The sequence below is a fragment of the Antechinus flavipes genome, chromosome 5 (assembly GCF_016432865.1).
Source record: "Antechinus flavipes isolate AdamAnt ecotype Samford, QLD, Australia chromosome 5, AdamAnt_v2, whole genome shotgun sequence".
Taxonomy (NCBI): Eukaryota; Metazoa; Chordata; class Mammalia; order Dasyuromorphia; family Dasyuridae; genus Antechinus; species Antechinus flavipes.
Window position 1 is genome coordinate 267,613,147 of NC_067402.1, and position 26,190 is coordinate 267,639,336.

Sequence of the window (26,190 nt, forward strand, 5' to 3'; positions counted from 1 at the left end):
ACACACACATTTTCATTTTTTTTCAACCTCAGTCCTTTTCCTCTCCTTCAGTACTGATCTTGAGAACTCCTCCTACCATATTCTAGGTACTGTTCTAAGCTCTGGGAGATACAAAGACAAGATCATTTGGGTCTGTGTCTTAAGTCTTAAAAATATTCTTTTTCCTTTAATTATTTTTATTATTACAAATTTCACAAATATCAATAAACATGAATATTTTCTCATACAAAAAATGAAAGAAGGAGATTGCACATAAATTATGAATTTCTATTACATACAGCTTATTTTAAAAATGAACACTAATTATTAATTGGTAGTTCAAAACTTCCCTATGTAACCCCTGAGTTCTTTTTCTTCTTTTCATCAATGTCCTTTCTATTTCTACCACTTTCCTATTCCCAATATATGCAAAAACAAAAAAGCAAAACCTTTCCTTGTAACAAGTTAGTCAAGAAAAACCAATCTACCCATTGGCCATAGATAAAATTTTGTTGGAAAATGCATATTTCTCACCTTTCCATCAAGAAATGAATGTTTGCCTCATCATCACTCTTAGAGTCATAGTTGATCATTGCATTGATCAGAATTCTTAAGCCCTTTATAGTTGTTTTTCTTTACAATATTATTATAAATTGTTCTCTTGATTCTCTTCACTTCACTCTGTATCTTTTTCATGCACATAATTGCAGGTTTCTCTACTATCATTTCTTAGAGCACCATAATATTCCATTGTATTCATACACCATAACTGGTAATGTCATTCGCCAATTGGCAGGAACACTTTGTTTCCAGTTCTTTGCTACAACAGAAAGGACCTCTATAAATTTGTTTGTATTTATGAGTCCTTTTCTTCCTTTTTTGATCTCTTTAGGTGCAGGATGGCAGTGCTAGTTTAGTCACTTTTGGACTAAAGTTCCTAATTGTCTTCCAAAATGGTTGGAGTAATTTACAAGCAAAGAATTTATATTCTAACAGAAATGGAAGAGACATCTCAGATAACTATCATAGAGAGATAGAATGTTAGTGCTGGAAGGAACTGTAAAGATCATCTTTAAAGTCCAAAGCCCTCATTTTTTCCCCTTAGTAGTATTTTATTTTTTCCAATTACATTTAAATAGAGTTTTCAGCATTTCCTTTTATAAGATTTTTTACTTCCACTTTTCCTTCCTTCTCCCCCATTCTCAAGATGGAAAATAATCTGATGTTTTATATATATACAATCATATTAAACACACTTCCACATTAGTCATGTTATGAAAGAAGAATCAGAACAAAAGGGGAAAAACCATGAGATAGAAAAAGCGAAACTAAAAATGAAAATATCCTGCTTTGATCTGCATTCAGATTTACTCCATAATTCTTTTTCTGGATGTCAACCCTTCATTTTTACAGATAAAGGAATTGAGGCCTAGAGAGAGGAGAATGGCCTTGCTTATGGTGACACTAATAATTAGTAGCAAAACCAAGACCAGAATCCAGGTTTTTCTGCTTCCCTAAAGCCCCATGATTCCCTGTAGGTTTTTCTGCCAATTTAGTTTACATTTGGGGAAATGTGACCTAATGGTCACATGAGCTTATAAAAAGTATTTTTGTAGTTTATATCATCAAGTCATTCATTTAATGAATTTTTATAATATATATATTATACATATGTTATATAGTCATTATAATTATGCATAGTAAATTATATATTTTATATTATATGTAAATACATGTATTATTTATATTTATGATATGTATTATATAATTATATTTTTATTTATTTATGTTGTGTATATATATTCTCTCTATTCCCCCCTCCCCTAAGCTTTTCTAGATATCTGAGTTGTTTTTTGATAGACACTTTTTTGTCAGTGGATTATAATTGCTTCACAGACTGGCTTATCTGGCTAAGAAACTGTTGCCATGTTTGGCTGCCTTTTCCTAGGTCATAGATTCTAAGTCAAATGTTACTGTAGATGGTATTTCCTTCAGATGTCAGGGAGAGGGGACAGAGAGAGTGAGGGATTCGAGCACTTGGCGAGGGTCGTGCGATATCCAGGTGAAGTTTTGTTGTTCAGTTTCCTTCAGAGTCTGCTTTTGTCCCTGGGGCCCAGGCAGCAGGCTGGTACGTCCAGAAGTCAAGAGGCCCGGCCTTCTGAGAAATGGCTTTCTCCTTTGTTTTTGATTGATTTGTTTGACCTGTGCAGCTGTGACAGTGAGGATGGTGCCAGCATCAGTGAGTCTCCTCGCCTGGCACGGTAACGATGTCCTAATGGGCGCGGGCACTGTAGGAAAGAGGCCGATTCCACTTATTTTCGTTAATTGAGAAAGACAGAACAAGCGACTGGAGCGGGGAAAATGAACTGTTAGAGCTGTCAGCAAGGCAAGGGTAAGACTTGTCAGGGGAGATAGAGAATCAGTCTTCACTGGAGACAGCGGCCATGCTAGACACCTATCTGCTTAAAGATGATAATGAAATTAATCCTGCCTCCAGCCACTTCCCGTCCAAATGATTTATTGGCTTTATACCAGAGTATTGCCGCATAGTAGTAATAAATGACAAGACTAGAACTCGAGGGCTTAAGAGTTCTCCTTCGGTTTTTAAAATCCATGCTGGAGAAACTCAGAGCTCGAAGGAAGCCTCAGAGGTCACCGAGTGGCCCGTTCTTCCACGCTAGACCAGACCGAAGCTATCACAGACAGATGAGGGATTTGCTGTTTCTTCATTTCAAATTTTGTTTGTTTTGTTTCCCAATTGACAAGTATTTTATTTTCTCTCTCTCCCACTTAATGCCCACTGGAAAAAAAGGAAAAAAGCAAAAGCAAAACCTTATAACAAATATGCATATAGTCAAGCAAAACAGATTCCCATATTGGTCATATGCAAGAATGTCTCATTTTGCCTGTTGGCTCATTGTCTCTTCCAGGAATTGAGGGGGGGGTAGGAGATACAGGTAGTGTGTTTCAACATTGTTCCCTGGAAAACCTACACTATTCCTTAAAAATTCCGTAGTGAATTTAACAACTTCTTACAGTCTTTTTCCATATCTACTAGTACAATAAAGCAATGCTTATTATATATTTAGTATCCTTTCAACAATGTTAGATTGTTTGGGAAAAAAATTATATTTGAAACTATTGCTACTACTATTTTTGCTGTTGCTGCTGCTACTGGTACTGCTGCTGCTGCTGCTGCTGTTACTGTTACTGCTACTGCTACTGCCACTACTATTTGTATTGTACTTTAAAGTTTTCAATGTACATTATATATGGTAAAACCTCCTCTTTGAGGATATTGTTTCATTTTGTATTTCTAGTTTCTGGCATAGTGCTTTGCTTATAGTGGATGCTTAATAAATAATTGATCAACCAATCCATTTCAGATGCTTAATATTATGGTTGATTTTGGGGGGAAACTGCTTAGCCTCTCATGTTGGTCGTCATTAGGGAGCGTGATAGTTTGAGAGCTCAAGCACTAACCTAGGATCTGTAATACACCTGTAGCTAATCAGTGATCCAACATATATTTATTAAATACCTAATGTCTTTAAAGAATTGCACTAGATGCTGGGATATAGAGAATTTACATAAGATCTAGTCCTTGTCTTCATGGAAGGAAGAGTCATTAGAGTTTCACAACCCCATTTTACAGCTGGAGGAACAGACTCAGTGAGGCTAAATATCTTGCCAGTGAAATAACAGCTTCTGGTGTGTTCTGGTCATTTCGCTTTCCTCCCCTCCATTTTTTAGAATCCCAGCTTTCTTTAAGATGCAGCTATCTGCTGCAGGAGGCTTCTCCCAGATCCTAGTGCTTTCCATCTACTTTGTATGTATCTTATGTGCACCCAGTTATGTCCTTGTTGTTTCTTGGCGAGCAGGGCTTCTTTCTTTCTGTTCCCAATACTTAGTATAGAGCCTGGAAAATAGTGAGTGCTTAGTACATGTTGATTGATTCGCTGATTGATTGGTGAGTATAGGAGTCTGGGAAAAGACATAAACCAAGTTCCTCAGCATTCAGAAATCAAATTTTACCAGTCCCTCCAGAATTGATTGGTGCATCTCAAACCAAACTCATAAAGAGATCGATTTATGAGAATGCAAATTTATTCATTTGTAATGGCAGACATAGGAGATAATATGACCAGTCATTTTTAAATGGTATTATTTCCTTCCTGATGGGTAGCCTGCTCAGGAAGTTAGATTAATTGGACAGTCTTTTGAGCAAAAGGAGTGGGCTATTTATTCTTAAGAAATATATACATACATACTTATGTGTATGTATATGTGTATGTGTGTATTTTTTTTTTTAATCAAAGTGGTAGTTTGATAAATTGTTCTTCTTGACTCAAGGTTGGCAACCATCGAACTTGCACTTTTAAGAGACAATTCTGTTGGCAAATATGCTGCCCCTCTGTCCCCATAAACCATGGAAATGTCTTGGAAATGTCAGTATTTCAGCCAATCTGACTGTAAGCATTTCCATAAAAATAGATCCAGGGCATGAAATATGGATGATCAGTGACTGAAGAAGCATCCCAACTCCTCACCCATTTTAACACAGTCTGTGGCTCTCTATGTAATACACTGGCTGTAAGTGGGGGGTGGTGGTTACTAATGGCCTTGAATTTTCAAGTTATAAAGCTTTAGAACAGAGGCTCAGGGGCACTAATGCAAAGATCAGGGGCTATTCTCCTGAGCTTTCTGAGCATCGTTTTTGTCCTTTGGGATAGATGATGAATAAGGTCCCTTCTAGGTCCACACCTAAGGTTCTATGAACCCCTTCCTTCCTAAGCTACCGCTTTTGGCTAGCTCTTATTATTGAGAAATCTTTCCCTTTCAAAAAACATTTTTTACCCTATAAAGAAATAATAGCATTTGAGGCTTTTTTTTTTTTTTTTTTTTTTGCCTCTTTTGCTGGGGGTGATTTTTATTTGTTCATTTGTTTTGGTCCAGAGCTGTGATATTATTGGTACAGTACTTAACACAGTGCTTGGTACATAGTAGGTACTTCTTGTTGTTCAGTGGTTTTTCAGTGTTATCTGACTCTTTGTCATCCCATTTGGGGTTTTCTTGACAGAGACACTAGAGTGATTTGCCATTTCTTTTTCTAGATCATTTTGCCAATGAGAACACTGAGGTAAACAGATGAAGTGACTTGCTTAGGATTACACAGCCAGTAAGTGTCTGAGGTCTAGTCTGGATGCAGATCTTCCCAACTCCAGGCCCAACATCTGTCCACTGAGCTACATAACTGCTTTAAGTAGGCACTTAATAAATGCTTGTTTTCATTCTAATTCTGTACCATCTAAATTGAATTATTGATATGAGTCATTTGAAACATCATGGTACAGTGGAAAGAGTGTTAATTTTGGAGTCAGAGGCTATGAATTCAAATCCTAGCCCTGCTCTTTACTACTTTGTGACCTTGAGTAAGAGAGTAGACATTTCTGGGAGGTTCCTTAGGCATTTGGATAGAATATTAGGAAAAGCAATTGGAAAATACAAAATCTATGGTATCCTCATAGTAGCTAGGTGGTAATATACTGCACAGAGTGCCCACTCTGGAGTTAGGAAGTCTCATCTTTTTAAATTTAAACCTGACTTCAGACACTTCCTAGCTGTGTGACTCTGGACAAGTCATTTAACTTTTTGCCTCAGTTTCCCCATCTATAAAATGAGTCGGAGAAGGAAATGACAAATCACTCCAGTATCTTTGCCAAGAAAACTCCCAATGGGGTCATGAAAAGTTGGTTACTACTGAAACAACTGATCAACAACAACTAAATAGGAATACTAATAATACCTGCCTATAGGCAGTTGTGAGGTTCAAATCAAATCATATATGTTATAGCACTTGGCAAAACTTAAAATGCTATATTACTGTTGCTGTGGTCAGTGCTATGAATTTGGCCTAATTAGAATGAACACTGGAGTTGGAGTGAGAAAGATCCAGTTTTGAACTTTGTTTCAGATTCTAGCTGTATGACTGTAGGCAAATCACTTAACCCTTTTGCCTCAGTTTCCTTCTGTAAAATAAGCTAGAGAAGGAAAATGGAAAACTACTCCAATATATTTGCCAAAAAAAAAAAAATCAAATTCCAAATAGAGTCACAAAGAAATGACTGAACATTGTGGTCCCCTAAAGTGTGGAAGAGGGTGGCTGTGATGTTATAGACTAGATTTAGCTTCTGGGACTCTCAATTTATATTTATATAAAAATTGCCCATATAGCAGCTAGTAATCATCTTATCCATAGCCCTTAACATGATCTAATACCAGCAAAGGGGCACAAGCCATCTATATGCTGTTTCAGTCTTGAGAGGATGTTGCTCGGCTTGCAGCCACTGAGGGGTTAAACTTACAGACTGCCTTACAAACACATTAAGGGAGCAGCATTTCTCTTCACTATAATTAAATCCTCCCCGAACGCTTCTTTCTTTGACTTTTGCTTCATGTGGGCTGTTCCTATGAAACGGACTGATGCCTGAGCATCCCAATGGGTGCATGATCAATTTCTCAAGAGAAATCCGCCCCTTGAGTACACAACAGTTTCTTTTGGAATCCATCCTTTTTCTCCATCTTTACTTCTAAGGTCACCTTTCATCCAATAACAGCCAAACCCTTTTCTTGAGCAGTATTCGTGTTATGCAGGCAGCAAGAGGAGAGATATTTTTTCAGGGAATAAAAATTACAACCTAAAACCACTTTAGTCATTTTGTTATAAAGTTGTGTGATGTGGAGAAAAATTTGCTATCATTTATTTCAACTATGACTGAAAAATCTTCCTTGCTTCAGGTTTGCAAAAGTCATTGCTATTCACAGCTATTCCTCACAGTGTCATGGAACCTTGAGAGTTGGAAGGGCCCCTAGAGACCATTGAAAACAGTAGTTCTTAACTTGTTTTTTTTCACTTACACATCTCAACGGTGGTCAAGTGAAGCCTCTGGAACCATTCTCAGAATAATTTTTTAAATACATAAGTGGTCATCTATCTACCTTTAAAACAAAGAACCTGAAAAAATTTAGATTTCCACCTGTTTCCTCAGACTACTAGGCAATACTTCCTTCACAAAAGTGGTAACTTGGTGAGATCTTCATGACTCAAAGAAGAATTATGTCATTTCCCTTTTCTGGGCCTCAGTTTCTCCTGTTATAAAATGAGAGGATTGGATTAGATCCCCTTTGAGGTCCCCTCAATTAATCAGGAGACATTTATTAAGTATTAACTATATGCCAAATACTATACAGGACAGTGAGGATATATACAGAGACAAAACTGAAACAATCCCTTGCCCTCAGTAAGGTTAAATTCAATCAAGAAAGACAATGTGTAATCCACATAAGTAGGTTCAAAGATCTTAATCTGTAAAAATAAAGCCCTGCCACTCCAGAATTCATTTTAGACAAAGAAGAGTGAAGGAGAGGAGATGTATGGACCAAGCATCTTCAGGCTTTTGCCTTGTTTTGGAAATCCTTTTGGACGTTCTGTCTTGGGTGTCTCAAGAGTCAAGTTTATATGATGTGATGTGATACGCCGGCTGTGACAGGTCTGTGCCAACTAGCCCTGAGCTCCCTTCACTGAAGGACCAAGCAAGGTCATGATCCTGAAGCCTTGGGAGCAGAGCAGAGAGATTTTAATGGAGTTTCTTTGGCTTTAGATTCCAATCTTGGAGACAGAGTTGGGCTGTGGCTGAAAGGCAAGAGGGCAGGCAGGGAGAAAAGCACCTGTGACACAAAATGATAATTCTGTATAATTCCTTTCAGAACATTTGCCAAATCAGAGATTGTGATGTTTGAATTTTTATAGAGGTTTTTACATTTTCTTCATTAATTATTTGAGGGGGAGAAAAAGGCACATGGCAAATTCAATTCACCCTCACAATTCAAACAGAATGACTTCAATACAATTCATAGAGCAAATTAACAGTGGATATTTTCCTATTTATTTAGTATTTCATATTTCCCCAAATACATGTTAAAAAAACAATTTTCAATGTTAATTTTCAAAACTGAGTTCCAAATTCTCTCTCCCGCCTTATCCATCATTAAAAAACCAAGCAATTTGATATAGGTCATACCTGTGTATCATGCAAAACATTTCCATAGCAATGGATGTTTTTTCAAGAAAATTACTATTTGTGGAATTGTCATGTTACATCTAACAGAACCATAGAGGATCTCTAATCCAAACCTTTTACTTTTTGCATGTGAGGGAAACTGAGATCCAAAGAGATCAAGAACTTAGCCCATTGTCACAGATGTAGTAAGTAGGAATTTGATTTGGGATACCAGTTAAAGCTGTTAGTGATTTATTCAGATCCATTCAGTGTATGGGAGAAACTGAATTTGAAACTAGGTCTTGGCAATTCCAAAGCTGACTTTATGTCCTCCTGTGCTCTGGTGCCTTTGTCTCAGTAGATTTTAAAAGTGTCACTTGATTTATTGATTTATGGATTTCTCTCTCTAGATGCTTATGATTTGTAATTCTGTTGCTTGGAAGGCTTTGAGGGTCCTTACCATCCCCCTTTCTTCTCTGCTACCCCGTACCAAAGTGTCCAGTTGGTCAAAGAAAAATAATTATCTCTTTTTTTCATCCAATCCTCGAGTGTTATGAGAAGCTGGAAGGAATTTAATTTAAAGTTAACATGGGGACCTGTTTTTGCCCTCAGTTGGAGAAATTTGTCTCTGCCACAGATTCAGCCAGTGACATTAACCTTTCTTAGATTTAATTTAGTTTCCATCCTGAGCACAGAGGCCCATCAGAAGCAACCTGCTTCCCGATTAATGAGGTTTTTGGACTTCCTCATACAAATCACATAGAGCCATGTTTTTAATTCTTGTGATTTTATAGATGTTTCTAAAAGCTTTTCTCTTTTCAACTTTGCAGCAGCATGAAGAAAACAGAAATATAAACACACACACACACACACACACACACACACACACACACACATCTGTACAGGAACAATTTTTTTTTGTCTTCACAATGGAGTTAAAGTGTCTTATGGGAAAAAAAAAAAATGCACCAGCCCCAGAGCAGCTGTGAAACGCTTCACAAGATAAGATTAGGCTTGTCTTTAAAACAACCACCACCACACATACGCATATACACACATACCCTCTACTAATAAAATACATTTACACTTGCTCATGAGAGATAATTTCAGAGTAAAAATCTCTTGGACGCCAGCCCCATCTTTCTGCACAATATCTTGGAGCCTGAGATCAGTGCCAACCGGGGGCTTTGTTGCCAGCTTCTGAAAAGACACTTGAACTTTTGGCAAAGATCCCTATCGAAGGGGCCCGTCCCTTGTTTTTGTGATTATAGAGTAAGGGTGCTTGCTTTTGACAAAACACAGAATCTGACAGCAGTGGCGTATTGGCGCAACACTCAACAGGGTCCGTTGGGAATTCATTCTTTGACAATTATCCACAATGATTCACTCGTTTCCTTAAAAAAAAAGAAGAAGAAGAATTTTTTTTTTCCTTTACTGGCATAGGAACAGAGCGTATTGAACTCTCCATTAAAAATGGAGAAGAAATTTTGTAAAACTCTTCAGATATTCCCTTAAATTCAGTTTGATTTGAAGTTTTGTTAAAGTGAAGTAGGTAGGAGCTTCGGATGGTCATGGAGGGGAGAGCGCCACCAAATGGAATTGATTTTCATTTAAATTGGAACGAGTATTGATGAGACAGGTAAATAACATTCCTTGGAGGAAAGAGATGTGGAGAATTTGGTTAAGGGGACTAGAACATGATGTTCAGTCATAGGCAGGGTATTGTCTCTTTTTGGACTTCTCACTTGGTGTATTCTGTTCCGTTGTGGATAAGCTAGAGTGTCCAGAAGAGGGCAACTAGTACCATGAAGGGGCTTGAATTCATATGTTATATGAAAATGACCACAATTTGCCAAGAATAGTGAATACTCAGGGAGGACATGAGAGGTGTCTCCAGGTATCTGGGGGCTTTCATGTGAGGGAGAGTAAGACCTTAATCCAGAATCATGAAAAGAAGTTGCAAAGAGAGCAAATCTTGGAAAAAACTACTGTTTTGTTATTCAGCTGGACTCAACTCTTTATGGCCCTATTTGGGGTTTTCTTGGCAGATACCGTGGCTTGCCATTTCTCTCCAGCTCATTTCATAGATGAGAAAACTGAGACAAACCAAGTTAAGTGACTTAGCCAGCATCACACACACACACACATGCCCCCAGTTCTTAAGTGTCTGAGACCAGATTTGAACTCAGAAAGTGAAGCTGGGCACTCCATGCACTATGGTCTGCCTCAAGATTGTAACCAAGAGTCAACAGATATCCCTGTCTCTATCTTCTATAGCCCCCACCCCCACCCCACAGAAAGTAGACCTAAGTAGCACATTGATGGAATCTCTTGGTTTGTGGATAAAATTCAGTCAAAGAGTTTCAGAAACAAAGTGGAGTCTACCGTGGACTGACTGGTTTGGATTCTGAAAGCACAGAATTCACATGATAATAGAAGTTCCCCAGGTGGCATCCATGCTAATCAAAGTAACTAGATTTAAAATGAAGGAGATTATATACTGCAGGGGGGTTGGGGGTGAGGGTGGGGGAAGCCTCATAGAGTACCCAGATTTTAATCCAAGTTCAGGAGCCAACTCCTTACCATATGGTTTCTGGGTGAAACTGGCATCTGTGTGTGAGCCAGCAGCCATAAGGACCAGAAAGTAGCTCCAAGAGGATGGGGAGATTTCATTTCTTCCCAACAAAGGCTTGTTTTTCCACTACCTAGCCTGTTGACACTTTAGTAGCACTTAATTAAGAGTCAACTTGAAGTAATTGAGTTTTGCCAAGACATGGAATATTTCTTTTCTCTTCCATTCATATACGCTGCCTAGAAGCCCTCGCCTTTTTGAAATTTCTATTATAGAATTCTAGCAACTTTAAATGCAATTTTCAGCCACCACAGCTTTTCTTAAGCCTCAGACATCGTACGAGTTTTGCCCCTTTAGACTGAAATTGTTCACCCTTTATTTTTTCTTTATTTGTGTAAGGACCATCCTTCTCAGAATCTTGTTTTTAAATTTCTCAATAAAATACATAGCATTAAGAAGGAAGCCCATTGTACTGGGCTTGAAAATGCCATTTCTTTTGTCTCTCTAGTATATGGACTCCCTGAAAATCTGTGGACCCCAAGTTAAGAACCCTGCTTTAGATGTAGGTAGATGACTTCATATAAGAATGAAGAAAGAGGTATTTTTCCCCATAATTTTTTTTAAAGGTAGATAACTATTTGTCTAGGATGATTTAGAAATAGCCTTACCTCACAGAAGAAAAGTAATCCAATTCAAATTGGGTCATATGTTCAATAAGCATGGGGCTTGCAAATGTCAAAGTATCACCAAACTGAATCTGCCCTCCAGGAGTCCCCTGGCCCTGGCTTCTTCTTAGGGCCCATTTAGCTCTGGGATTCTCAGATTTTTTTTTCCAGAATGTATATACTGAGCCATCTCTTATCTTTTTGCTTTCAGATTTCAAATGGATCAACTATCAGTGTCTTCAAGAAGCTATCAAACTTTACATCAGGTAACAGAGGCAGCTGGGTTCCTTTCTGATTTCAAGAAACAACTGTTCTCCCCAGTCCCACGTGGACTGTCCCCAGAGTGAGGGTTCTGCTGTTACTGTGCAAGTCTGTGAATCTCTAGGCAGGTCACATGGGCTTTTTTCTGCATCCAAGAAAATCTGGGAAATGAGACCAAAAGAAAAACTGAAATTATAACTCAATTTAAAGTGAAAAGATAGTTATAGTGGTATTAGCAGCAGCAGTAATAGTAGCATCAATAGTAGTAGTAGTAGTAGTAGTAGTAACAGCAGCTGTAAGAAGAGTAGCAATAACATTTGTAGGAGTAATGGGGGAAGTATGAGTACTACCACCATTACTTCTACTATTACTATACTACCACAACTACTACTGCTACTGCTGCTACTACCACTATTATTGAGTCTTTATATGATGCTTTCAGGTTTGCAAAGTACTTTATATATTGCATATCATATAGATCCTCTCAATCCTGTGAAGTATTATTATCTACATTTTATAGATCAGAAAACTGAGGCAGAGAAAGGTTAAATAAAGAGCTATTAAATGTCTGAAAAGGATTTAAATTCAAACACTCCTTACTCTATTCAACACTTCATCTGTTGCAATTTCCTTCAAGAAATTGCCAAGGAAAATACCTCTTAGCTCCTTTCCTCTTCTCTCTTCCTTTCCCCCCTTATTTTCTCTTTCTTTTCTCTGGTTTCCTCCTCCCTTTTCCCTCTTCACTTTTCTCCCTCTTCTTTCCCTTCTTTTCTCCTCTCCTCCCCTATTTTTCTTCCTTTCTCTCTCTCCTCTTATTTCCTCACCTTTCCCTCTTCTTTTTCCTCCACTCATCTTCTTTTTTTCTTCTTCCTCTTTCTCCTCCCACTCTCTCCCTTCTCCTTTCCCTTCATTCTTTTCTTTTCCCCTTCCTCCTCTTCCTCTTCTTTTTATTTTCTTTCCCTTAGGAAAAAACAAACAAACAGATCTATGATTTCATTAGGATAGGGAGCTCCCAGTGGGGATGCTCCTTCTACTACTGCAGCTCAGAATCTCATTTTCAATCCATGGCTTAAGTGTTGCCTGGAGCACTGAGAGTTTAAGGGTTTTGCTCAGGGAAACATAGCCAGAATGAATCGGAAGCAGATCCCGAACTCTTTCTGATTTTGAAGGTGGTTGGCTCACTAGCCTCCATGGCACCTCTTTGAGAATCATTATCAATATTATCCAATTTGCTATAATTTCATTGATTCTGGGAACTCCCAATGAAAGCACTCCTTCTACAAATGCTGGTTACCATTTGGACAGTTACTTGTTTCCAGAGAGGGGACTTGCCCAGACTCACACACAGTAAGTGACAGGTAGGACTTAACTCAGTGGTCATCTCTAATCACTTTGCTATGCTGCTTCATCAGGACCATCCTCAAGCTGAAATCTTAGATCTAGCTTCCTTTGGGTATATTTTTTCACTTTTTAAAAAATAGCTTTTTATTTTCAAAATACATGCAAAGATAGTTTTCAACATTGAACCTTGCAAAAACTCGTTTTCCAAATTTTTCTCCCTTCCTCCCCCCACCTCCTCTCCTAGACAGCAAGTAATCCAATATAGGTTATACATGTAAAGTTCTTCTAAACTTATTTCCATATTTATCATATTGCACAAGAAAAATCAGATCAAAAAGGAAAAAAGAAAGAAAAAAGCAAACAAACCAACAATAACAAAAAAAAGTGCAAATACTATGTTGTACTCCACATTCAATCTCCACAGTCCCCTTTCTGAATGCAGATGGCTCTCTTCATCACAAGTCTGTTGGAATTGGCCTGTCATCTCCTTGTTGAAAAGAGCCACGGCCATCATTGCTGATCCATCACATAATCTTGTTGCTGTGTACAATGTTCTCTTGATTCTATACACTTCTGAGTATTTTTTCCCCCAAGGATTGTTTGTTTTGTTTTTAAGAGGATGCTGGAAGTTATTCTAGTGATCAGAGTAGGAAGAATGCAGATAATTTTAGAGACCTCTTGACTTCTGAATAAACCAGATAATCTCCTTGGGCAGTTGTGGGATTTCCACTTGGGAAAATACAATAATATTTCTGAGATTCCCAAGAAATGGAATGCGCCACTCTCTCCCACCACTCTATATCTCTGCTCTCCTGCACTCAGGCCGGAAGGCTCCATGTGGCCACAAGATTCAGAATCCTCTAGGTCATAAGCAATGATACTAACTAGACCCCTATTCATTGACACAATGAAGAAACTTTCCACTGTGCCAGGGGTGGGACTTAAACCTAGGTGTTCCTGACTCTGTGGCCAGCTTGCTGTTCATCTTGCCACCTGGTGTGAGGGGGAAGAAGCCTTGGTTTAGTCCCAACCCCTCATTTTAGAGATGAACAAGCATGCTTAAGAAAATTAAGGGACTTGCCTGTGGCTAATACAGCTCTTCCCCCAATCCAATGCTAACACACTCAGTCTACATCCCTCCCCGATTTTTTTCCCCTTTAGAACCGATATATTCCAGCTAAGACTCATCTGTCCCCTACAAAATGCTGTTTGTTGGATTTTCTTCTTAATAAAATCCTCAATTATTGAAGCCCTATATGGATATACTTCAGATATTCTGTCTTTTTCACTAAAAACAGCCTTAAAATGCAGGTCCTAGAAAGGGGAAGGAAATCATACCTATATATCGGATCATTGCAAATATGTGGACTTCCAAACCAGGGCTGTCTCATATATTGGGTTCTTTAGGGAGAAATAAAGGAGCTGCTGGTACAGTGGAAAAAGTCACTGACTTCAGTCAGAGGAGCTGGATTCAAATCTGTTATTTTCTTATGAGCTCAGGCAAATCACTTAAAGCCTAAAATGAAGACGTGGGATTAGATCAGGGGTGTCAAAGTCAGATAGAAACAGATCCCTGTGGACCTTGTACTGACTTAGAAAACCCACAGATTAACATTATCTATATCATATATTTTATTTTGTTAAACATTTTCTAATTATATTTGAATCAGGCGACATTGGGCAGGTGTATGGGTTGCTTGCATTCTGAACACAGCATCTCAGTATTGAATGACCTCTAAGGTCACTCTCTATTAGCTCTAAATCTGTAGTCCCATGACTAAGTTTGTTCACTGGCACATAATAAAAGGAAGGTCATTCTCTGGCAGCATCTCTTCTGAGGACTTAAAAGTTCAGAAAGACATTTAGCTACATTTAAGAAAGCTTCCTACAAATGAATTTCCATGAAACTTTTCTTAAAAGTAGGGTAGCTGGCAGGTGGTGCACTGCTAAGCTGGAATTGGGAAGACGAGTTCAAATCTTGACTCAGCCATGGACATGTGACCTCTAGGCAAGTCACTTAATCTTGTTTGCCACAGGTTCCTCATCTGTAAAATGAACTGGAGAAGGAAATGATAAACCACTCCAGTATTTTTGCCAAGAAAACCCCAAATGGGGTCACAGAGTCAGACATGACTGAAAATGAGCAAGTAAAATATAAATGTTAACTATTATTATTAAGTCTTTTACAATGAGTATTAATTCATTTCTAAGTTCAGTATGAATTAACCTGCATTAATTTACCCAAGTTAAGTATAGGGAAAGACAAGAATGTTGGAGAAGACTGCCCACACAGTGACACGCAAAGTTTTATTGCATTTTTATAAGGGAAAAAAGCCTTTTATGTGCCTGAAAAGGAAGAGTTTTTGTTGGTATGGAATCTTATGGACACCTAGAATGATCAGGTCTTCTGTTTGCAATGGTTGGTCACTTCTGAGCTAGCCTATTGGTCAGTAACTTTATTTAATGATTTGTTTTCTTCCTTTCTTTGTTGTCTTTCAGATGTGGAATACTCCGAACATCATTGTCATTTGGTGAGTTGACGAGTCATCTGTGCTTACTCTTGAATCAGATACCTTCTTCAATTGTTCATTTATTTAAAAAAAATATATTGAAGGGCTTGCCATGTGCTGGTAGCTGATGGAAATATAAAAGATTCCAGGTGGTATAAAAAAGAATGTTGGATTTGTGGTCATGGGTGTTTGGCCTTGAATTCTTATTCTGCCAGTCAGCTAGCTGTGTGACTTAAATAGTCATTTTCACCTCCATGAACTTGCTTCCCCATCTGAAAAAAGTATAGTTTGGGCTAAATCAGAGGTTCTCCTTTTTTGTGTCCTAGACCCCTTTGGTAATCTAAAGTCTATGGCTCCCTTCTCAGAGAAATGTTTTAAAATGTATAAAATAAAATACATAAAATTATAAAGGAAGCCCACCTAGAGTTGTAGACATGTACATGTTGTAGATGTAGACATCTGTGATCCAAACAGAATTCTCAAACATGGTTCCTGCTAGGTCTGTTAGCTTATAAACTCCATAAGGATAGGAATCATGTTTTTTTTTTTTTTTTTAATATTTCATTTTTCCCCAGTTAATAAGTAAAATACCTTTTAAATTTGTTTTTAAAACTTTGAGTACCAGATTCTCTCCCTTCCTCCTTCCCCATCACTAACCAACCACACTTGAGAAAACACAGGTGAAGTAAAATCATGCTCTTTTAAACTTCCTGTTTCTTTAATGCCAAGAGAACCTTCAGTATATAACAGATGTTTAATAAGCATTTTTTCTTGTTTTTACTTTCAAAAAAAGATAAAAAGATCAGAGAAATTATAAGGCACCTAGAGATCTGCTAATTCACTCCCCTGCCATTTTACAGATGGGGAAACACCCCTAGAGATCTGTAGAGATCTAAGAAGAAACCTTAGGGCTCCTCCAGTCCAATTTCCCTGTATTCAGATAAGGAAGTTGAAACTCAAATGACATGTCCACGGGCACAAAGGTACCAAGAGGCAGAACTGAGATTCAAACTCGGACCTATAATCATCAAATGATCTGTTTGAAGGCCTCCTTGGAGCATGAATTCACTTCCATACTTAGCAAGCTATTCCATTTGGGAATAGCTTTAATTATTGGAAAGCTTTTCTTCTGTCACATCTAAATTTGTCCCTCTGCATCTTCTATTCTCTGATCTGAATTCTCCCTCAGGCCAGACAGAATGAAATTTATCAATCAGGGCAGCCTCTCAAAGATTTGCAGACAACTATCACATCCTCTTAATTCAATTCAAGTAGGACTAAAGATACAAACACAAGAACAAAAGTCTTTTTGTTCTTGAGAAGCTTACATTCTAATTTGGAGGATATGGCCTGAACACAAATAAAATAAATAATTCTATACAAAATATTTTGAGTACTACAGAGCTCAAGTAAGGCCTTTTGTTAGAGGTGGTACTTGAGTTGAGCGATAGAAGGAAGCTAAAGGATCCTTAGAATTGGAGATGAAGAAGGGAAAAAAATCCACTAGAGTCTTATCAAAGCTCAGCTTCTTCAGGTTTCTATGGATCTTCTTGTGCCCCAAATCCAAGGCTCTTCTCCATTCATGTTTGCTCCCTTCTGATCCTTTGCCAAATATCCACATCCTTCCTAAAATGTAGTAGAACCCAGAACCAAGCACAATGTGCCCAATGTAGGCTGACCACTGAACAGTGATTCAGTGCCTACTGTGTGTCAGGCATTGTGCTAAGCACCATGTTTACAAAGGAAGACAAAAAATAATCCCTGCTTTCTAAAACTAATCAGGAATTAAGGGGGGAGGAGGGGAGGAACAACATGCAAACAACTATGTACAGACAAGCTACATGCATGATAGACATACTCAACAGAAGGCACTAGAATCAAGAGGGAATGGGAAAGGCTCTCTGTAAAAGGCTAGATTTTAGCTGGGATTTGAAGAAAGCTAAGCGGTGGGTATGAAATGGGAAAGAGCTCCAGACATGGAAGATAGCCAGAAAAAATGTCCAGCTTTGGGAGGGCAAGAGTGGGCCTTTTCACCTGCAAGATACAATCAATACCTGTTTTGCTATAGCCTAAGATTACGTTGGCTTTCTTGGCTGCCATATTGCTCTCCTCACTCATTCAGTTTGCAGCCCATTAAATCCCCTAAATCTTTTGTAAGATGAAATACTATCTGGTGACATTTCTACTATCTTGTATTCTGGCAGTTTGTTTTTTTAAACCTAAGTGTAAGTTTTTGCTTTTTTTTTCCTATCAAATTTCATTTTGTAGCCTAAGCCCATTTTCCTAAGACTTGATTCTGTCACCTAGAATATTAGTCAGTCTTACAGATTTGTCTCATTTGCAGACTTGATAAGCATACTATCAATGCTTTTACCTAAGCCTCTTCTAAAAATACAAAACAACATAGGGTCATAGTTCCTTTAGTAACTACATTGGAGACATCCTTCCAAGAAGGCATCAAATCATTAATGATTTCATTGTGGGTTTCCCCATGCAACCTGTTCCAAATCTACTGAATTACATAATTTTATCCAAATCTTTTCATCTTCCCCACAAAATACATAAGAAACTTGATCAAACTCTGGGTAAAATCTAGAAAGATTACATCTAAAACATTCTCATCCCTATCACAAAAGGGAAGCAGGTTAATGTGGCGTGTTTTCTCTTTTTGCCAGTCATATCACTTGTGATTGCTGCTGCTTTCTCTAAATGTTCACTAACAGTCCCTTTGAATACATTCTAGAATTTTGCCAAAAATCAAAGACAGCCTCACTGGCCAATAGCTCACATGCTTCTTTCTTTTCCCTTTTTTGAGGATCAGGAGAACATTTGCTTTGTATAATCCCGCCGTTCCTCTCCAGTTCACCATGGTCCCTCATAGATCATTGACAATGGCTCAGCAATCCCATCTGCCAATTTTCGGTACCCTGGGATGTAGTTCATCTAGGCTAAGTGATTTGAACTCAGCAAGGGCAGCTTACTTTCTCTTATCTTGGTTATTAGCCATTTTTCTTCTGTTCTTTCTAATCCAAAGATTATTCTCCCTGGGAGAAGAAACAGAAGCAAATAAAGATTGAACAGCTCTCAGTCATCAGCTATAATCCTTCCATCCATCCATCCTGAATAGTGCTCCTATTCCCTTTTGTAGCTGCCTTTTTTCCTCACTATAACAAAAATCTCTCATCTTTTATGTTGAGCTTTCCTTGCGAGCTTCAGTTAACTATATACTCTTTAGAACTTTTCCGGCAACGTGGTGCTATGCATTTATATTCATCCTCTGCTGAGAAGATTGATGTTTCTGTTTTCATTTACTTGGTGAGTTCCCTATGCAACCACATCATTCTCTATACGTAACTTTTTCTTTCCCTCTTTGAGGTTTCTTTTTTGTGTCTTTGGAATTTCACTTTTGAAAGTTTTTTATATTTCCTAGGGTGACATTCTCTAGAGAATTTTGGTTCATGGAATCCCACCTACCTTTTTATTGAATTCTGTGAAATCTACTTTCTCCTAATTCCTTGGATGCCTATTAGACAATTCCCAGATTTCCATTTCTTTTCTAGGAAGCATAAGTATCATTATTCCTTCTTTTTTGTCACAGCAAAGAATTGAAAACAAAGTAGATGCCCATTGATTAGGAAATGGCTAAACAACTGATGAATGTAATGGTCTATTCCTGGGTCTTGAGAAACAATGAATATGATGAATACAGGGAAACAAAGAGAGACTTATATGAATAATAAAGTAAGCAAAACCAAGGAAATGATATGCACAGCAACTGCTGTAATATAAGATGGAAAAAAAAAAAAAACCCATCAACAATGGAAACTGAATGCTGTGCAATTATGTTTAAACTAGTCCCCAAAGGGAGCTCTCCCCTCCCACCTCCTTACTCCTGTCCCTTTCCTATGGCCACTGCATTTTTTTGGAGAGAAGGGAGACTTTGGGAATGGAAGCCTACATTTAATATCAGACTTTTTTTTTTTTAATGGGCTGGCTGGTTAATTGCTCACCTGCTTTTTTCTCAATTTATCTTTTTATTCTTTGTTAAGTAATTCTCTGGATTGGAGAGTGGGGAGGGATCAGCTGGGAACTATAGATAATATAAAGACAAACAGCATTATTATGTTTGTTTATTTTTTATTTTAAAGAGTGAATGACCACTTGGGTTTAACCCTTCTAGTCTTTTTTCCATAGATTTTACCAGACTCAGAAGCATTCCAAGATGTCCAAGGCAAGAGACACCGAGGGAAGCACAAGTTTAAAGTAAAGGAAATGTATTTAACAAAGCTGCTGTCAACCAAGGTATATTAAGCATCCTGGGAGTGCTTTTACTTCTACCAAGAGGCTTATGATGTATTTGACTTAATTTTCACTGATGTGTGAAAATGTTACAAATCCCTAGCAACTTATAGCAAAGCAAGATGAAAGCTCAAATTGTATATATTGCTTTTTTCTTATTTTCCTTTAAAAACAAGTCAATTGCAGAAATAACCAATTCATACAGTAGTGTATTAAAATGGGATTTTCCTATTGTTCCCTGGTCCATCCCCTACAGTTTGTAGCATTTTGTTTTTTTGTTTTTTTTAATTTGATGATCTAATTATCCTTCTTTGTTAACTGATTATTTTGGACGAGAAACAAAACTCCTTCCCTGTACTCAAAACAAGAAAGCAGTAGAAGGGTCAGCAGATATAAACCTGGATTCTGAGGCTGCCTTTAAAAAACATGAAATTAAGAATTCTGTTCACATCATGGATAGCGCTGGATGTGAAAACTGGTAGGATGCCAAATCTGTAGCCAATTCAACTTATCTGGCTTTTGGTAGAATGAACAGACATGCTGGATTATTTCCCTCCTAAAATAAGCCTAGAAAAATATTATTATCTACATTGGGCCCAGTGGCTGTAAACTTAGTGACCATGCTGTTCCAGATTACAGAACTGGATTTGTTTAGAACCCAGTAGATTTGGTTAGTGCACAGAGAACAGCAGTAGTCGGCTGTCTTGGATAGTTATGTCCTCTGTAGCTTTTGTATAGTATTCACATGGTTCAGAAGGACAAATTAAGGCCCCAGACTGAGGATAGATGCAACAAGAGGGGAAACTGTCAGACTCTCCCATTCCCACTTGACTTTTTCCCACCTGGATATCATTAATGAGGACCAAGCATCCTTCCAATAAGGTTGTCATCTCAATTGGGCACTTGTATTTATCTGGAAAGTCTTAAGTCCTCCCACTTCGCAACTGACTAAACAATTTTGCTGTTAAGCAGGGGTTTATTATTTTGCTCAAACCAGATCTGAATCCAGAGCCCCCACATGCCAACATTTTGCCCTCCCAGCTGTGGATCTTGTCTACTTTGATTCCCTTTCCCTTCAGAATCTGTTTCTTCATTTTGCCCAGTATGGATTTTGCCGGTGGTTTATGTTGCTTCATAGAGAACAACCTGGTCTCCTCCCTTCTTTCAGGTGGCCATTCACTCTGTCTTGGAAAAACTTTTCCGAAGCATCTGGAGTTTGCCCAACAGCAAAGCCCCGTTTGCCATCAAATACTTCTTTGATTTTTTGGATGCCCAGGCTGAGAATAAAAAAATTACAGATCCTGATGTTGTACATATTTGGAAAACAAACAGGTAAGCGGAGGAGATGGGGAAGAATGTGTAGCTTCACTGACTGTTTATAAAAACCTTGGAGAGCATATTAATGAGAAGAAAGGACAGAAGAGGTTAATAGAAGATTTAGCCATCTGACAGCACGTTTAAGACTTCTTTATCAAAGTCTCGAAAACAATAAAAATACCCTCTGTAATTTCTTTCTTAGGATTCCTGAAAATCAAATAAAGATAGAGAAAGCCTGTAATTTTGAAAGGACATTTTCTTCCTCACTCCCTCTAGGACAGAGAATCTTCTGGGTTGGACAGGAAAGCAGTCCATCATTCTAGTTCAGGTGTCACTTCCCCCATGAAATGAAGCCTTCTGTGCCATCTCCTTGTCTCCAGCCACCATGGACTGCTCCTTCTTTGTGATCCCATAGAACTGGGTGGGACCTTTATTGCACAGTTAAGATATCCTGCCATGGTGATAGACTGACTTCATCTCATCATTTTAGTGGCCACCCCCTTTATGGGAAGAAACCAGAATGGTATGACTGGTAAAAGATGCAGAATCTAGATTCCAATTCTGGCTCTGCCTTTCATTTACTGTGTATCCTAGGTAAGTCTTGTAGATGGCACAGAGGATACAATGCTGGGCCTGGAGTCAAGAAAACCTGAGTTCAGATCTAGCCTCAGAAACATAATAGGGACAAGTCACTTAACCTCAGTTTTATTATCTATAAAATGGGAATATATAATAATCCCAGGATTATTATAAAGATTGCAAAAATAAAATGTATAAAACCCTTTGCCAACCTTAAAATGCTATGTGTTATTAATTCTTCTTCTTCTTATAAAATAAATCAATTCTTACATTTTATCTTTATCACAACCCTTTAAATGAGATCCTCTAAGTAATCTACATTTTGTAGATGACGAACCAGCCAAAGGAAACTATAATGTGGTTCCTTGCACATGGTAGGTGCTTGATAAAATTTATAGACCGACTTTGTGACTTGCCCATTGCCACATAACTGGCCTCTAAATGTGGGAGGTGGAATTTGAATATCTCTCCTACCTCCAAGTCTTTCCTTCTTTCCCTTCTCCAAAACTCACTTCTCTTATCTGTAAAATAAGTTGATTAGATTAAATAAGATCCTTTCCCATCTTAAATCTGGGATCCTAAGATCTTTTGATCAACATTTTTTCCTTGGCGGGGTTGGCGGGGAAGTGTCATGCTCTTAGTATGACTACTCTTAGTTGTTTAGTCTATTCCAAAACTGCAGATTTGGTCTCCTCCCAATCATCATTCCCACAGCTTTGCCTTTCCTTTCCATAAGAATTCAGACTCTAGTCGCCTTTCACCTGCATTAGTGCAAAAGATTCCTAATGAGTCTCTTGGTCTTCAATCTGTTTCCTTTTTAATCCACATAATTGCCAAATAATTCATATTTATTATTGCAAAATTATTATATTTATATTTTTTATTTTGTGCAAATTTATTAAACACTTAAATTTTATGCAAATGATGTAACTTTGAAATCCGTTATTTTTTATATTAATGCAAATCACTGCCAGATAAATCAGTCAGTCCATCCACAGACTATTTTAGTATGTCCTGAGGATACAAGGACATTTATTGTGTCTACTATGTGCATTGTGAAAGGCAAAAAGCAGGTTCTGTTTTCAAGAAACTACCAATATTAATGAGGGAGACAAGCAAATAAAATTGGGCAGGAACTGATTCTTTTGACACTCCTGATTCCTCTAATGAAGTACCGATCTTTCCCTGTCCAGAACCCCATGCAGTAATTACTGTAGATCTTTCTTATGACATCTGTCATCTTATTTGTTTTGTATCTTATTCTGTCTTCTGCTAGAAAATAAGCTTTTTCTTGGCAGGGGTGGGGAGGGAAGGAAGGGGGGTGGTGTCTCTTACTTGTCTTTACTTTTTTTTTTAATGAAAGACGTTAAATCATCACAATTGATCCATTGAAAAAGTCATGTGTAATATGGACTTCCCAACTCACAAAAAGGAATCTGCTTAATAATGAATAATTTTGCTTATACACTTCTGATTTTCTGGTGGGTACTTGGTCTTTCTACTTATAGTGTTATAATTTATGTAATGTTTTCTTGGCTTTGCTTACTTCACTCTGCATCACTTAGTATAAATCTTTCCATGTTTCTATGTATCCCATGCATCATTTCTTAGAGCCCAGTAGTATTGTTACATCCACATGTCACAATTTGTTTGACCATCCTCCAGTCAATGGACATCTACTTTGTTTCCAATTCTTTACTATCCCCCAGAGTGCTGCTGTAAATATGTTGTTGTCTATAGGGACTTTCTTCTCATCAATGGCTTTCTTGAAGTATAATCCTAGTAAAGGAATATTTTAGTCATTTTATTAATAATTTCAAATTGCTTTCCAAAATGGTTGTACCATTTCACCACTACATTAACTGTGTAGTAGTGTACCTAACGCAAGTGTATCCTACCACTTCTCCAACATTGAGCATTGCCTTTTGTGGTCATCTTTGCCAATTTGCAGAATGAGAGCTGAAATCTCAGGCTTGCTGTGATTGGCATTTCTTATTACTGATGGTTTGGACCACTCTTTCTTGTGCCTATGAAGACTTTGTAATTCTTCTTTTGACGGTTATTTGTTTATATCCTTTGAGCGTTCATCCACTAAGGAATGGCTGTCTTATGAATATTTATAAATTGTTTTTATGTTTTGAATATCAAACACTTAAAGAAATTTGATCCAAATGATGTGGACTTTGAAACTAGCTTATTCTCTTCCCTTCTCAGGAAGGACCCCATCTGGCTATCAATCATAACCAAGTCCTAGACTATCCTGTTTGGATATAGACAGAATTATCAGCCTCCATTGTCTATCCTTCCAACTTCTGAGCATCTTTAAACAACCTTTGAGATGTTGATTAACATTTCTTTAGCGAGGTCTGGAATCTGGTGTGTCTGCTGGATCCTTCTTGATCCCTCCCCTCTGGGCTACCAAACTCCATCCTGGTTCTTCCCTTACTTCATAGATCCTGCCTCTGTTTCAAGACTTTAAGAGCTGTGTACCCTGAAATGCAAACCACATTCATGACGTATTTGCTTGAGCCTGTGAAGCTACCCTTTTGTAACCATTGATAGATAGATACCTGACTTGATTTCTTCAGGTCAACTGAATTGCAACCAAATCTCTATTATACTATTTTTATAACATTCTTGACAATTATGCTTTCCTGAATCTTTTGTTCTCCCAAATCTCTTACATATTACCATTCTTGCTGCCTATTTTGCCTCATGACAAAGATTTTTCCCATTCTCCCACTTCCTTTATCTTAGGTACATTAATTTTGTCGATACAGAAGCTTTTCATTTTCCTGTAATCAGAATTAAATCTTTTGTTATTGTCTCTATCTCTTGTTTGGTTAAGGCTATGTCTCCTACCCAAAGGTGAGAGAGTTCATTTTCTAATGTTTTTATAATATGATCTTTATATATCCATTTTGGAATATTGGGTAAGGTATCAAAATGCTAAGTATCTTGTAGATGTTATCTCACTGAATCCTCACAACTGCCCTGAAAGGAGATCTAGTTTTTAGTAATCTACACCTGATATTCAAGGAGGTGGTGGTGCTGGGGAAGGGAGTGGGTCATGGTGACACAGCTGGTGAATGACAGATTCAGAATCTGACTCCTAGTCTAGTGCTTTTCCAGTGATAATATTATAATCTGTCAAATTCCTGTGATTTCATAGTGTGGAAATCCCTCTACAACTAGGATTGCCAAATGCAACAGTTACCTGATTTCCCCTCCCCGCCATTTTACAGATAAGGAAACAGGCAAGCAGAGTCTTTTGTCCAGGGTCACCCAGCTAATAAATGTCCGCGGGTGGTTCGAACTCTGTTCCTGAATCCGGGCTAATGACTCTCCTCCCTGGGATACCCAAGCCTCAGTTTCCAAATTTGTGAAGTAGGGATAATTCATAAGTTGTTGTGAGAACCAAATGAAAAGAAAGTACATAAGACTCTTTGTACACTTTCAAGTTCTTTAGAAATATATATGCATTATTTTTGATTTTATAAGCTGTGTACTAATAGGCAGATTGGGGTACTCTCTAAGACACTTACGTTACAGGTAAATTACATTAGGCAGTGATGGCAGATAGAAGAAATCACAGGTTCCTGATGGCTGTGTCACTCCCCCACCTCCACTTCCTATCTCCTTGAGTGTCAGTTTTTCTCTTCATTAAGATAGAGTGAGGGGGAGAGGAAATCTTTGCATTAACTACCCTCACAAGGTCATTCATTGTGAAGAATGACTGTCTCGACCTTAAAGTAAGTTATTGTCATTTCGGAGAGGATGCTGTCTTGCCACTTTCACATTTCAAATTGTCTCCCTTTTGTCTATACCTCAATCCACTAAGTCTTAGGAAATTATAGTCATCAGCCTTTGGGTTATATTATAGGTTTGAAATTGGAAGTGACCTTAGAAGTTATCTAGCCCACCCCTTTTGATTTACAGGTGAGGAAACTGAGGTCCGGTGAGGTAAAGTGTTTTGTCTGGGATCATTGGGGTATTAAGTAGCAGGGTTTGAACTCGGGTCCTCTGCCTCCAAATGGCACACATTTTCCACTGCATTATGGTGCTTTGAATAAGAGTCTTCTTATTCTTCCAATAAAAAGTAAAAATACCAGTTTCTAGAATATGATATACATATCACGAGTCTCTGGGGAATTAACCTATTGACAAAGAAAATCTCCTGTTTTATGGAACAGTCTTCCTCTTCGTTTCTGGGTTAATATCCTGAAGAACCCTCAGTTCGTCTTTGATATCAAGAAGACGCCACACATAGACAGCTGTCTGTCAGTAATTGCCCAGGCTTTCATGGACGCATTTTCTCTTGCGGAACAACAACTGGGGAAGGTGAGACATAGCTTGCTATTTCCTGTATTTATACTGTAATCTATGAGTTTGAAGCAGTCTGCCTTTCTTGTAAACATTTTAAACCATCTAAAAAGAGACCATCTGGATAGTATTCATTCCATTTATATTCAAAATTGCCTGTGGATTATTATTTACACCTTGGTTTGTTGTTGCTAAAATAATACAATTATATATGAACATATTGTCTACTCCAACCCCCACTCTTTGCCCCAACCCCCACCTCTCCATATAGTGTAAGATCCTTG

General features: G+C 37.9%; 1 protein-coding gene across 1 annotated transcript in view; it reads left to right on the forward strand.

Annotated features, from left to right (window-relative positions):
* PLXNC1 (plexin C1) overlaps positions 1-26,190 on the forward strand; it is a 233,316-nt gene that overhangs the window by 198,603 nt on the left and 8,523 nt on the right. The window contains 5 exon segments of the mRNA XM_052000493.1: positions 11,488-11,542; positions 15,378-15,409; positions 19,583-19,690; positions 20,856-21,019; positions 25,777-25,924. Of these exon segments, the coding sequence (XP_051856453.1) occupies positions 11,488-11,542; positions 15,378-15,409; positions 19,583-19,690; positions 20,856-21,019; positions 25,777-25,924 (507 nt within the window).